The sequence below is a fragment of the Astyanax mexicanus genome, chromosome 24, assembly GCF_023375975.1.
Source record: "Astyanax mexicanus isolate ESR-SI-001 chromosome 24, AstMex3_surface, whole genome shotgun sequence".
NCBI classification, from domain to species: Eukaryota; Metazoa; Chordata; class Actinopteri; order Characiformes; family Acestrorhamphidae; genus Astyanax; species Astyanax mexicanus.
The window spans coordinates 3,031,640-3,047,204 of record NC_064431.1 but is presented as its reverse complement, the minus strand read 5'-3'; the positions used below and the strand labels follow the sequence as shown (position 1 = coordinate 3,047,204).

General features: G+C 37.3%; 1 protein-coding gene across 1 annotated transcript; it reads left to right on the top strand.

The window, feature by feature from the left end:
- Positions 1-1,482: 1,482 nt before the first annotated feature.
- Positions 1,483-14,912, top strand: gmppb (GDP-mannose pyrophosphorylase B). Its single transcript, XM_015606409.3, has 10 exons — positions 1,483-1,716; positions 4,849-5,063; positions 6,573-6,653; positions 7,601-7,649; positions 8,229-8,371; positions 9,510-9,668; positions 9,892-9,970; positions 11,438-11,565; positions 12,430-12,612; positions 13,413-14,912. Exons 2-10 carry the CDS (start codon positions 4,935-4,937, stop codon positions 13,542-13,544), a joined length of 1,083 nt encoding a protein of 360 aa, XP_015461895.2. The 5' UTR covers positions 1,483-1,716; positions 4,849-4,934; the 3' UTR covers positions 13,545-14,912.
- Positions 14,913-15,565: the final 653 nt, after the last annotated feature.

Sequence of the window (15,565 nt, the reverse complement as noted above, 5' to 3'; positions counted from 1 at the left end):
GAAAACATGGCTTGATTACTGTTTTTCAATAATATAATATATAATAATATATTTAATAAACACTCCTAAACCTTGTGGAAAGCCTTCCCATATTAGTTGAGTCTGATATATCTGCTAATGAAGAGCTCACATCAATAATAAAATAAAGCTTACTGTGTTTTAATTTTTATTTTAATTTTACACTAATTGGAAATTTCACTCTGGTTTTACTTATTTGCTGGTTAAAATATTATAAGCAGAGCTTTTTAATCCTGCTGGAGTATAAGTAAACTCTGGTGAGTGTATTTAATTGAATTATTGGTGTATTTAGAAATAGACAGTTGCCTCAGCCATTGATAACAACATGACCAGAAACTGTTTAACCCTACTATTTATTATCATTTGGCCTGTTTATTTAAATTTTTTCTTAAAGCAGAGAAAAATGAGTTTATTACCCCTCCATTTACTGCAGTAAATAATGTGGTATTTTGCTAAAAGTGTGACTCCATTTATGGGAGCAGAGAAAGCTGAACTTTAGTTCCCCACATTAAAATCTCTTTATTTAAAATCTCTGCATTTAATTTATCTGTATTTAATTTATCTTTATTTAATTTATCTGTATTTAAAATCTCTGTATTTATTTTTTATGCATTTAAAATCTCTGTATTTAATTTCTCTGTATTTAATTTTTATGAATCGGTTTGTTTTGGTCGCTTTTGTTTTGACAGCGGCGTTTCTGCTTCCGCGCCACGCTGTTCTTCACTGATTGGCTGCGAGGAGGACGAATGGGGCGCGGCCAAATCATACACTGCGGGTCATACCACTTTACTGCAGGCGGAGGGGGATCCATCATTAATACAGCGGCAGCAGCAGCAAAGCGGACTGCGATTCCGTTACTGTTTAAATACATCAACATATTTTGTGGCTTCTGGGAGGTGTTGCTGTTATCTTTATCTAAAAATTATTCACGTTTTTAAAGTAGACAAAAATAATATATAATTTCCCCTTTTTTATTCCAAGTAGTTTTTTGCTTTTTTTTTTTTTTTGCTAAACACCACTAAAACTGACTGTCATTTAGTTGTAATTCACAAATGTTATTTACTATAATGCATTTATTGTAAATACAGCACAATTATGCAGACATAAAAGACATATGATTTCTCCTTATTATTAATATCATTCTTTTTATATAGTTTATGTTTTAAACACAGAGGCATAACTAATTGTAATATAATATGATGATGATATACTAGCTCTAATAATACCTTTAATAACCTTTATTATTATTATTATTATTATTATTATTATTATAGGATGTGGTGCTCACCACTTAGTATCTGGTGCTCACCATTTTTTTTACGTTAAAAAAATACACCATTATTTTTTAAGGAACTCAAATAAAATTTCAGTAGGTTCAGTATGAGTATGTGTGCAATCCCCTTTGTAATAAATGGTACGCTCCGCTGACCGTCGACCCAGTACGTAGCAGTCGAGGCCCCGCCCCCTGGTCCGGGTCAGTAGTGTTGTCAGCAGTGAGGAGCTGAGCCGCTGATGGTGTTTAAATGAATGAAGTCAGTAGTTTTATAGAGTTCGTGTAGAATCTGAACTCTTTAATAATCTGAATTATTCCTCTCAGCACTGATTCAGATCCTCACTCTGATCTAAACCAGCTGATCCGAATTTCAGCAGAACCGAATCTACAGGTCCAGCAGCAGCAGCAGCAGCAGCAGCACAGTGGTAAGAGCTTTTCCCTGGATATAGTTTTATATTAATAACTGAGATAAATATCAGCTGTACTGTAATAACTGTAATATTGTAATAACTGCGCTTTACTGTGTAGTTTGACTGTTTAAGGGAGTTTGTGTTGTTAGGTGTACCAGTGTAGTTGATAGCTGTTAGCTAGGTTAGCTAATAATAAAGTTATGATGCCATAATCATAATTAACGTTATAATAATAATAATTATTATTATTATAGCTTAATTAATATTATATATATAAAGTAATAACATCAGTTCAGCTCAGTTCAGACATTATTTACTATATTCTTAAAAACAGAAATGTGTCTAAAACACTTGTTTAAACTTAGCCAGCTAACTATATAGCTTAGCTTAGCTAACTAGCTAATGAGTTGTAATGACTACAGTGTGTATGTGTGTGTATATACATACGCATATATATATAACCTACAGTGTATACACAGTACCAGTCTAAAGTTTGGACACACCTTCTCAATCAATGTTTTTCTTTATTTCTTCATTTTATTTGGCTTATAGTTTAATATAATATATAATATATAATATAAACACATAAAACTATTATGTACTAAACATAATTATGTAGGAAATAGTAAAAAAAAAAGTTCTCTACAATCCTGTATATTCTAATTTGTTTAACACTTTTTGTTTAATATTATTATTATTATCTTTAATATTAATTAAAAGATGAAAAAAATCATAAAAAGAAAGAAAACACACTGATTAAGAAGAGGTCCAAACTTTTGACTGGTACAGTATATGGGTTTTTAATAGTAATAATAATACCATTATTTTCTTTTTCCAGCATACAATAAATACATCAGCAAGTATTGGTTTAAAAATAGCTACACATAGGCAGATGGCGATGATTCTAAAAAAAGAATAATAATAATTATCAGCCGATACCAATATCATTCTGAGATCATCATGCATCCCTTTTATTGTAAATATAATGGAATATATATTGTGTTTATACGCTAAGGCCTGGCTTTCTGATTTCACCTTTGTACAGTGTAACATGTAACATGATATTAAGATATAAATTCCTATTCCTGTGCTTCTCTACACCCTTCAGGCCACTCCAGATCAACAACAGCTCCAAGCTTCTGCTGATAAATAGATACTTTATTGATCCCGACGGAAACTTAGCAACATGAAACCTGGTTTTGAGTGGTCTAAGCTGATCTGTAATGGCCAGGTTTAGCAAGATTAGCAAGTCTACCATCATAACCAACTTGAAAATGCTGGTCACTAACCTAGTCATGCTTGTTAACTAGTTTGGTCAAGCTGTTTCTGGACAAACTGGACAACAAACTGGTCAGTGAGCATGATAAATAATTATGGCAGGGTGTTCATGTTGTTTGACAATACCAAGATCAATGTGGACATCCAGGTTGACCACCTAAACCATCAAACTCAAATAACTCAGTTTTTTTGTAGATGTCAAAATAGTGAATTCAAAGTTTTCTTCACTTTAAAAGTTTGAAGGAAACTCTTAAGCTCTTTTTGGACGATGGGATTCGTTTCTCAGGGGGTTCTGATTTAATTTTCTCTTTTATGGGGGGCTTTTTTATCCTCTGTAATTGTATTCCTGTCCGGAACGATCATGTACGTGTTTTTCTCTGTCTTCTGAGAAAATTACAGGCTGAATTATCTACTGTTTTTCTCTGAACTCCGTGGTCCTCCGGTAATATTAGTTCCGTCCAGACGCACATCTCTGAGTTTCGTCTCCTCACATTTAATAAAATAGCTATTTGTCCACTGCCATGCAATTTAATTATACTTTGGGCTCTCGTTTCCATGGAGATCCACTTACTGTAAACACAACAGCGAGTGGAAATGGAGGAGCTACTGAACTCCTAAAAAAAAAAAGCCTAAAAAAAACTCACTGATCCTCCTGTTTTTTCAATTGCAGTCTGGATGTAAAAGTTTTAGCACTGAGTAGAATAGGATAGGGCTTTAAAGCGCCTTAAGGAACACTGAAGAATCTTCATTAGGTTCCTTCACAGTTTCAGTATGAAGATTTCATACTTTTAACAGTATAGTTGTAGTTTGACAAGTTTGACCTGGCCAGGCACTTCTGATCCAGTTTGGCGACACTGGAACAGAGGCCGTATAATGACGTAGGCTAATCGTTTTCCAGTGGAATAGTTTACATATTTCTTGCATCACGTCTCCATTTTACCACTGACAAACAGTCACTAGGATATGTAGGGTGTGTTTTGGGTGTGTCTGCCTCTAAAGCTGTTCAAAAGCTCCTCCTGCTTATATTCAATATTCATCACCATGCCAGATTATTTGTGTGGGTGTTAGAAAGGGGTGGGCGATATGGCCCTAATATGAAATCATTGGGCATTGGGCCTTTACTCATAAATACAGTATATAAACATACAGGGCTTGGACAATGAAACTGAAACACCTGGTTTTAGAGCACAGTAATTGATTGTGGTGACGGACAGTTCTGGTGGAAACAGGAGAGTTGAGGTGCACATTGAATTCTGCGTGATTTGATCAGCCGTGGTTTTATGTTTTTTGGTTACAATCCGGGTTAGCACCCGAACATCCCTTTCAGACAGCATCCTCTTACAGCGTCCACAGTTAATCCTGTTGGATGTGGTTGGTCCTTCTTGGTGGTATGCTGACATTACCCTGGATACCGTGGCTCTTGATGCTGCATCACAAAGACTTGCTGTTTTGGTCACAGATGCTCCAGCAAGACGTGCACCAACAATTTGTCCTCTTTTGAACTCTGGTATGTCTCACATAATGTTTTAATGTGTGCATTGCAATATTTTGCGCAGAACTGTGCTCTTACCCTGCTAATTGAACCTTCACACTCTTACTGCTCTTACTGGTGCAATAATGTGCAATTAATGAAGATTGAACACTAGGCTGCTCCAATTTAGCCATGAAACCTAAAATCCCACACTAAAATGATGACAGGTGTTTCAGTTTCATTGTCCAACCCCTGTAAGTACATTATAGATTATACGAAGGCCTGACACTCATACTATCATCTGTCAGGAAGATCACTTATTATATACAACAATAGACAATAGACAAAGTGTGTCATCCAGCCCAGTTCTGAGCTCCTCCTCCTTCACTGTGTCGCAGGTGAAGCTGGAAGCTCGTCCTACCTGATGCTCCTGTGCTTCCTGCCCAAGTCCTCCCACTTCTGACGCCTCGTTTCTCCTCCCACAATGAAAGCTCTGATTCTGGTCGGGGGCTACGGCACCAGATTAAGACCCCTCACCCTGAGCGTGCCCAAGCCCCTGGTGGAGTTCTGCAATAAACCCATCCTCCTCCATCAGGTGGAGGCTTTAGTGAAGGTCGGTACTGGTTCTGTAGGTCACTGTGGTGCTTGTTTTTAAGTAAGCAGCTTCTACTGTAACTAATTTCATTGATTTTGACATTTTTATTATACTGCTTTACGTCTATTTAAGTATATACAGCCTTTTTTAACCGGAATTTGAGTGTAAATACTTTGCATCTCCCTATTAACCCCATAGCAACCACCTGTTATACCATGGAAGTTTTAACCCTGGTAACCGCATAGTAACGTCCTAGCAACCCCATATTATTTTACACTATAGCTACAGTCTAGCAAAAGTATAGTTTCAACCAAATCACCAAACAGCAACAGCCTAAAAAACTACCTAGCAACTCCATAGCAACTAAATGGCACACCATAGCAGCCACCTAACAAAAACAGTTTCACCATAGTGAGTATTTTTACAGCTACCCCATAGCAACCGCAACCACCAGGTATACCATGGCAGCCACCTAATAAATCTTCCACCCTGTTAACCACATAGCAACAACTTAGCAACCAGCTGGTATGCCACATCACATGGCAACCACAAAGCAACTACTTAGCAACCTCATAGCAGCCACCTGGCATACATTGCAAGCTCCTTATTAAACTATTTTCACCCTAGAGGCCATGTATTAACAGCCTTGCAACTAGCCCAGCAACCCCATAGCAACCACCTAGTAAAATCAGTTTTACCTTGGTAACCACATAATAACAGCCTAGCAACCTCCTGTTATACAAAAATAGTTTCACCCAAATCTCTTCATAGCAACAGCCTAGCAACAAACTAGCAACAACTTAGCAACCACCTGGTACACCATAGCACATAGCAACCACCCAGTCGCAACCACATAGCAACTATTTAGCAACCTCACAGCAACCACCTGCTATACATTGCAAGCCCCTTGCAACAACAAAAAAACATTTTTGCCCTAGGGACCATGTAGTAACAGCCTAGCAACTAGCCTAGCAACAGCATAGCAACCATCTGGTATACATAACAACCACCTTGTAAAACATTTTAAACTTAGTATCCATGTAGCAATAGCCCATAAACTGCATAGTTACCACCTAGCAAAAAAAAGAAATTTGCCCAAATTACCACATGGAAACAGCCTAGCAACCCAATGGCAACCACCCGGTATAGCATTGCAACCACTAGTTAAATCAGTTTTACAAGATTAACCACATAGCAAACCCCGAATGTTCTACATTTTCTTAATAAAAAAAAAACATTTTTTAAAGTAGTTGTTTTTATTTCTCCACAGTTTTATTCACAAGCTTTTTTTTTTCTTTTTTTTTAGGAACAATCATATCATTAAAATCCCTTCGACTGAGGATTATGAGCAAACACATATTGCTTCATACAGTCCAGGATTTTTTATGTAGAGATGTTTGTCCAGGCTTCTCCTCGGGGGTTAATGTTCCACGCTCTCTTTGCTGAGAGATCAGACTCTTTGCTTTCCTAGTATTAATGTAAATAATAATATTAATCTGTATATTCTGTATTCATGTTTGTGCTCAGGCCGGAGTCCGCCATGTCATTCTGGCCGTGAGCTACATGTCTGATCTGCTGGAGAGAGAGATGAAAGCACAGGAACAGAGGGTGAGACTCTGCTAATTTTTATATACAACATTTGACTGTTTTATAGCATGATATTTATATTTATTTATATTTTATAAAATAATTTAGCCTACTTTTAACTAGCTTGTGAATCTGACATATGTAGAGTTTTTAACATATGTTGATATGTCAGACAAAGCATTTTTTACAACGAAAACAGCCAATGATAATAATACAATAATACTGTATTTTTTGCACTATAAGGCCTATTAAAATCCTTTAATTGTGTGCCTTATAATCCAGTGCTCCTTATGTATGAATTCTACCAGTAAGATATTAAAGAGAAGTAAAGCCACTCTGCTGAAGTACAGAGTTATACATGAGTTTCAGTTCAATATTAGCATTAGCCACTTACCATGCTAAGCGCTAGCTTTTTTGCCACTCAGAGGCGAGTATATTCGACTGTATTCGACTGTGTTTACCATGCTAAAACAAGCGATGTTTGACGAAACGCTAGCTGTTAGGGCGTTGTATTACCAGAACCCTCAGAATGCTAAGGGCTGCTAACTGTGGCCAGTGCTAGGGTTAAACTGCAAGTGCTAATGCTAATGCTAATGCTGCTGCACCCAGCCTTAGTGGAAATCTGGAAATCTAAGCTTACTGTAATTAAACGGAAGCTGTGTAGATTTACATCCAGCGCTCATTTAAAGTTTGTTTACCTAGCTTAGCTTAGCTTTACTGCTGAATTAGAAGGAAAACATGGCGACACCCCTGTTCCTTACTAGTGTTGCTTAAAATACACCTTATAATCCTGTGTTTATAATCCTCATGTATGAAAATAGACCAGAAAATAGACGTTTATTGATGGTGCAATTTATAGTGAAAAGAAATGTGATAAGGGGGTTAAGTTAACAGGAGATTAGTGTACAATAGATTAGTGCCCATTCTGAAATTCTGAAAATAACAGTGATCTATTCTTTCTTTAACAGCTCGGAATAAAAATCTCCCTTTCACACGAGGAGGAGCCGCTGGGAACAGGTGAGTGTCAATCTTCTGAGCTCAGCAGTCGAAGGCATTTTCTCTGTAATAACAGAAAAATCCAGCTCAAAACCATTTTTTTTTGCTAATTGGTAAGTTGGTGTTTAGTAGTAAAAGTGGTTAAAAGCTGCTCATCCAGGTAAAAAAACAAACTCTGTACAGGTAAGCTAGCTTTTTAACCAGCTCTTGATCAGCGCGAGGTGCTATCTTACACCCTGCGCAAGGTGCGATTACGATGCTTATTGCTATCATACACCCAATTATATGCGCAATTATATGATTATTAATTAAACCACCAGGATTAATTAAGAGAAATTTCACGGGAGAGCTCGGTGTGGTCCAACCCTGTTTTTGTTTTACTATGATCTGAGGATTGCTATTAGTGATGCTATGTAAATTTAATCACCACTTTATTACACCCCTGGGCACTATATAGCATATATAGCAAATATAGCAATAGCAGTAAAATAGAATAGTAATTTCTCTCCAAAAACAAGAATTAATAATTCAACATGTGCTCTTTAAAGTTCTTAAAGTTTTTAATTCTACCGCACTTCTCCTTTTTCTCTCCTCTCTCAGCTGGTCCTCTTGCTTTGGCCCGGGAGTTGCTGACCGACAACGAGGAGCCCTTTTTTGTTCTCAACAGTGATGTCATCTGCGACTTCCCGTTTCAGGACATGCTGAAATTCCATAAGAACCATGGCAAGGAAGGCACCATTGTTGTAAGTCTTTTACCAACTTTTACCAGTTTATTAGGGACCCCTACCTTTGACCATCGCTCATATGAGCTCCTCTTAACTTATAAGTCAATTTATAGGGGATCAATTAGCCTTTTGTTTTTGGTGCTGCACACTTTATTAGCCCTCCTCTGCTTTATTTATCATTGGGTGGTGTAATTTTAGTAGAAAGTAAAATAGTGTTAAAATGGGCCTTTAAAGTGCTTTAAAAGTGCTTGAATTCAGATAGACGCCTGATGCAGATTTTTTAAGTAGCCAGCAAGAAAGCAATTACTCGAAAATGGATGCAGGCTAATCCCACTACCATAGAGCTGTGGAAAGATATTGTTAATGAGATATATGAGATGGAATCCCTTACCTTTGCCCTGAGATTAAACTTAAAAGTTAAAATTAAAAAGAAATGGGGAACGTGGCTAGACTACATTAACACCTGACTGTATTTAATAGCCTTGAATGTTGGAGAATTTTACCCCAACCCTGGTCTCTCTGTGAATGTGTATGTATGCATATATGTATATTAGGGGTGGGCAATATCATATCGTATACAATATATTGTGACACAGAAATATCATGATATTAAAAATCCATATCGTGATAATAGGGCTGTTCTGCCTTAAAAGTAGTCTATTATTTACTGTGAAGCTTTAGGTGTATTTATTGTAGAATTGTTTTAGTTTGCAGTTTATATGCATGCACTAAATATTCTACAATATTATTTGCTGCATTATATTATTTTATGCTATATTATTTATCGCAAAAATACCCTGAAATATCGTGATATTATTTTAGAGCCATATCGCCCACCCCTAATGTGTATATATATATTTTTTTTCTTAACCCATGTTTGCTCATTGTATTCCTAATTTGTAAGAAAGATTTTTTTTATTTTTGGATAATACCACCATAATGTCAGTTGTACTATTATTTGTTCCCTGGCAGCCTTGTTTGTATGTTCTTTTAATGTTCTTAATCAATAAGCTTTGATAAATCAATACAATATAAGTATAAAAAAAAAGAAAAGTGCTTGAATTTTCTTTGTGAGAAGTCTACGAACCCTGTTTTAAGCCCTAATTGAACTGGTTTAAGAATCTGATGTGATGTAATGTGTTTGGTAATGTTACAGGTAACTAAAGTGGAGGAGCCGTCGAAGTACGGCGTGGTGGTGTACGAGGGGGAGAGCGGGCGGATTCACCGCTTCGTGGAGAAGCCCCAAGTCTTTGTCTCCAACAAGATCAACGCTGGGATGTACATCTTCAGCCCCTCCATGCTGAGGAGAATCCAGGTCAGACTCACCCCTGAGCTCGAGGCGATGGTGTGATGGTGTGATGGTGAACGTGAATGAAAGTCGGTGGTGTTGTTTAGCGGATACGCTGGATCTACTTACCTGATCTACTGGTTTTTATTTGTTTCACCTGTGTTGTTAGATTCACCTGTGCTTTATGCTTTTGCTTTATTGCTCAGCCTGAGGGGGGGTTATTAATTTCACTGTCTGTGCTTTTCTATAGCTGCGACCCACCTCCATTGAGAAGGAGATATTTCCCGTCATGGCTGAGGAGGGGCATCTTTACGCCATGGAGCTTCAAGGTACACCAGCATAGTGGTTTAAATGTTTTTTGTCATGGTTTTTGATGATGGAAACTAGGAGCGTGCAATATCGTATTGAATGCAATAATCTCACCAACATTTTTTAATGATCACATTTAATTATCACATTTAATTATCACATTTGGTTGCTTCTTTTTTTTTTTTGCTGTTTTTAGCAAAATAAAGATTCACACTGTTCTCATTTCCTATTATATATCTACTAGAGACAGATTAAATCTGTCCAGTATCATTTATTTTACTTTAATCCTGGATATATGGAGATATTTGGAGTGCATTATTATTATCAAATTCTTGTATTTTTTTTAAATATCTTAGTTAGGGGTGTGCTATATCAAATCATATGCAATAATAAAATTTAATTTTCATTTTGTTGCAGTAGTGTACTCTTGAAATATTTTCTTTTATTCAGTCATATCGCCAAGAGTATTGTTATCGTATAAATACCATGAAATATCGTGATATTATTTTAGGGCTATATCGCCCACCCCTTATATGAACAGAGCTATCTATGCTATGTGTGAGCTATAATCTTCAGTAAACAAAAGAAGCTTATAGCTAGTGGGTGGGATCTGCTAATCTAGATAATGCCCTAGATTGTGGGTGGGAATGGGTTAGGGGGGATTTGGGGGGGTATCCTACTTTGAGGGGGAAATCTACCTCATGGGTAAGAGTTGAAGAGGAGAGGAGGCTTGTTGTTGGAAATAAAGGGTGTGGATGAAACATTTCTCCCAAATTCCAAATAAATATATTGTCATTTATAGCATTTATTTACAAAAAATAGAAAAAAAGATGCAGAGCTTTCAGACCTCAAATAATGCAAAGAAAACAAGTTCATATTCATGCAGTTTTAAGAGTTCAGAAATCAATATTTGGTGGAATAACCCTGGATTTTAATCACAGTTTTTATGCATGTTGGCATCATGTTCTCCTCCACCAGTCTTACACACTGCTTTTGGATAACTTTATGCCACTTCTGGTGCAAAAACCAACCCATCATTTTTAAGTCGTCTCTTTTTTCCCCAGAGCTGTAGATTTAAATATATATATTTTTTTTTTTGCATGAGGGGGCTTTTATGGGTTTGTGGCTTACTCTTCTGTTAGGGGTATATATATAAATATATATATATATATATATATATTATCAAACACTATGAATCAAAATATCTGTAGTTTCTAGATGCATAAAGCTGAGACAAACCTTGCTAACCAAGACTTGCAGCTGTAAGCAAAAGCTGGCTCTATCAAGTTGATATAGGGGGGCTGAATACTTTTCAGATTTTTATTTGATTAAAATATTAAAAACCATGAAGCATTTTTGTTCCGCTTCAAAATGATGTGCTACTTTGTGTTTGTCTATCACTTAAAATCTTCATAAAACAAAATGAAGATTATGAAAAATGCTGAACTTCTAATCTAGAGTTTAAGTTTCTCTATTGTGTGTTTTAGGATTCTGGATGGATATCGGGCAGCCTAAAGACTTCCTGACCGGTATGTGTATGTACCTGCAGTCCGTCAGACAGCAGGCTCCTGAGAGACTCCGCACCGGACCTGGCTTCCTCGGCAATGTGCTGGTGGTAAGAAACCTTTTCCATGTGAAAGCATCACTTGTGGCATTCCACCAGAGGGCAGCATGGGATTATTACTGATCTGAGTATTTTTCAGAAAGCCCTCTGCATACCATAATATTATAAGAATAATTTAATAAACTCAAATAATACAGAACTCAAACATTTTACATTAAACAACATATTTTTATATATACAGCTGTGGAAAAAAATTAAGAGACCACTTGGGGTTTTGAATCATTTTCTCTGATTTTGCTATTTATAGGTTTGTGTTTGAGTAAAAAGGAACTTTTTTTGTTGTTATATAAACTACAGACAACATTCCTCCCAAATTCCAAAAAAATATACTGTCATTTAGAGCATTTATTTACAGAAAATGAGCAATGTCTGAGATACCGAAAAAGATCTTTAGACCTTCATTAATGCAAAGAAAACAAGCTCATATTCATAAAGTTTTAAGTGTTCAGAAGTCAATATTTGGTGGAATAACCTTGTTTTTTTTTATGCATCTTGGCATCATGTTCTCCTCCACCAGTCTTACACACTGCTTTTTGATAGCTTTATGCTGCTTTACTCCTGGTGCAAAAATTCAAGCAGTTCAGTTTGGTGGTTTGATGGCTTGTGATCATCCATCTTCCTCTTGATTATATTCCAGAGGTTTTTACTTTGGTAAAATCAAATAAACCCAATTGTGCTCTCTCAGGGCTCCAGCAGCTGATGGCAAGCTGCATGACTGGGATTCGAACCAGTGATCTTCCGATCATAGTGGCAGCGCATTAGACCGCCAATTTAAGAATTACTAAGGATTAAGGGACACTAGTCTGTATTACATTTTGATTAGATTGTTGTTAAACTATTTATTTTCTCCTCCAGGATCCCACAGCAGTAATCGGAGAGAACTGCACCATCGGACCCAATGTGACCATTGGTGCCGGCGTGGTTCTGGAGGATGGGGTGCGGATCAAGCGCTGCACTGTGCTGAAGGGCGCTCACATCCGCTCTCACTCCTGGCTGGAGTCCTGCATTGTGGGCTGGAGCTCTTCAGTGGGACAGTGGGTAAGGACACCTGCTCTTTATTAAACACAAAAAAAAGACCTAAAGATTTTTAGGCTACTGAACCTCTTAAGTCCTGCTACATAAGAGTGCATCTTAACTTTATTTCAGTAATTCAGTTCAAAATGTGAAACTCATATATTATATAGATTTATTGAAAACAGAGTGATCTATTTCAAGCGTTTATTTTAAGCTTTTATTATTGATGATTATGGCTTACAGCCATTAAAAAAAACAAAAATCAGTGTCTCAGTAAATTTAGAATATTATATCAGAACAATAAGTGCTTCTAGCAGTGTGGGCAGTGTACCAAGTCCTGCTGGAAAACGAAATCCGGGAGGGAGAGAGGAGAAACACAGAGAAAATCGATTTTCATAAAAACACATTGTCCTTAACTGTAAATTCGAATTAATCAATAAAATCGATTAGTCGCCTAGCTCTAACCTACAGTACTTTAGATGTTGTTCTGGGGTCTTTTTGACCTCCTGGATGAGTTATCCATATCCATGGAGTAATTTCATTGGCCCTTGTGGTCCTTGAAATGTTCACCAGTGTTTTCTTCTCAAATGAGGGTGGCGGGGCGGGGCTTGGCCTAGGTTGTCATTGGTAACTGAAGTCCTATGCTAACGAAGTCCAATGCTATGAGTGGAAGAAATTGGATGAGGGATTCCAAGCTTGTGAGTGAGAATTGGGGTGTGGAAATGATTAAAGATCTATATTATTAAATCCTGTTTTTGATAAAAACCTATTGTTTTTCTCTCTCTCTCTCTCTCTCTCTCTCTCTCTCTCTCTCTCTCTCTCAGGTACGTATGGAGAACGTTACAGTTCTGGGTGAAGACGTCATCGTCAACGACGAGCTGTACATCAACGGTGCCAACGTCCTGCCTCACAAATCCATCACAGACTCCGTGCCTGAGCCTCGTATCATTATGTAGATAAATAAATACATAAATACACACACACACACACACTGACATGCTTCTCACTAAGTGCCCGAGTGTGTGTCGAGAGGGCACTAGCGGTTTGGGGCGTCCCTCGGAGTGATAGCGAAGGCGATAAATCGTAAACTGGTGAAAACTGGCGTGGGTGGATGGTGGGTTGAGTATTGGTATTTTAAGGGTTGGGGATGAACGCGACTGAGAGAACTCTGAGATAAATATATATATGCAATCTGAAAACATGTTTCTGTGTTTAACCCTCATGTTTAGGATGAAGGGTTCTCTAGATTAGATGTTCCTGAGTGTTTGCTACAGGCTGTACCTGAGCGTCGTCGTCAGATTCTCACTGTGCATCGCAGGCAGCGGCTGGATGTGACGTCACGTTGCCTTAAAAACAAAGATCTGTTCCTTATGCAGCTTTTTTTCGTCTTCATTTCGTAGTTTGGACTGTTTTTTTGGTTTGTGATAGTTATAGGATATCCTGGGAAATATATAAACGTATATACATCTGGTTATATATGTGGTTATGTTCTTGTAGTACACATTAGGTGTAGGCTAACATAGAAACACCTAGCCTAGAGTCTGATAACGGTGCCATAGTGTCTAATATTAATAATGATGTTATCACACAAGATAAAATGGAAGAATGGCAACAGAAATGCAGCAACACTAAAGTCGTTTTCACGTATCTCTGCTGTCCAGTGAATAACATGTATCTCCATTTTTGTCTGTTTTTCGTTTTCCTCATATTTTGAATCCTGTAGCTGCTCTGTACACTGCGTTAATGCGTCTATATAAATAGACCAATAGAAATGCCCTAAAATTACTTCTACTTTGATTCCATTCAGGTAAAAACATTTTTTGCCTTCTCTTGTTAAGTTACCATTTTGGAGATACATGTTTTTCACTGGACAGCTACTAAAGTTGCCCTATTTCACATATAGTCCAAAGCAGATAATTTATTTGGTTTAGGCAAGGGGCGTGGCCTGTGCAGATCATTTAGGAGCCATCAAAATTTTAACTGATATTATGATATTATTTTGTTATCTCTGCGTTATGTCTGTCGGTTATGATCTTTGGGAAACCCGTTTGTTACTGTGTATGTGTGTGTGTGTGTGTGTGTGTGTGTGTGTGTGTGTGTGTGTGTGTGTGTGTGTGTGTGTGTGTGAGTGACTATATGAACATGAGTGGGGGACGAGGTGCAGGTGAATGAAAATAGCAGTGTATTAGGTTTTGCAGTAAAGCGCTGTGTGTACTGACTATGAAGTATTTGAATGATACCACTGAACTGTCTCAGCCGAGGTGATATGAACACTTTTAATGATTTTTTTTTATCAAAATTAATATAAACTGTTTAAGCCAGCAGCCTGTCTGAGTGTGTGTTTTTTTTTATCCACTGTGTTTTATTATCAAGTCAGTGCAGTTTTGTTTTCCCACAAAATCTTACAGCACTTAATGCTTCCCTCTGCTACTGACAACTTTTATGGAGATGCAGATTTCATTTTCCAGCAGGACTTGGCACACTGCTCATGATGCACTTCCAAAAAGGACCAACTGGTCTTGTATAATATTCTAATTTTCTGAGAAACTGATTTTTTAACTGAAATACTGAAATAAAGTAACTTTTCAATGATATTCTTTCTTTAATTGTTTGAGATGCAAAACAACTAGTACACTTCTATCCACAGAGTTGTGGATGTAAGTAGGCTGTTCACTACTATTTACTATTTGGCCAGGTCTCAATAACTACCTCATAAACACGGGATACAGAACAAGGAGGAGGTTCCGGTTTGGTGTGACGTATAAACCAATTAGACGGTCATTTTTGGCGGGTAACGCGCTCCTAATGCATTCCGCTTCCATAAAAAGGCAAAATAAAGCGAGTAGAAGCGCAGGAAACCTCCTCCCTGATTTCAGCAGCTTCACAACTGATCACTGAACCACTATGACTCATACTGTTCACCGACAGCCTGCGGGTGACGTCACTGCGGATCATTTTTTATTTTTTTTTTTATCAT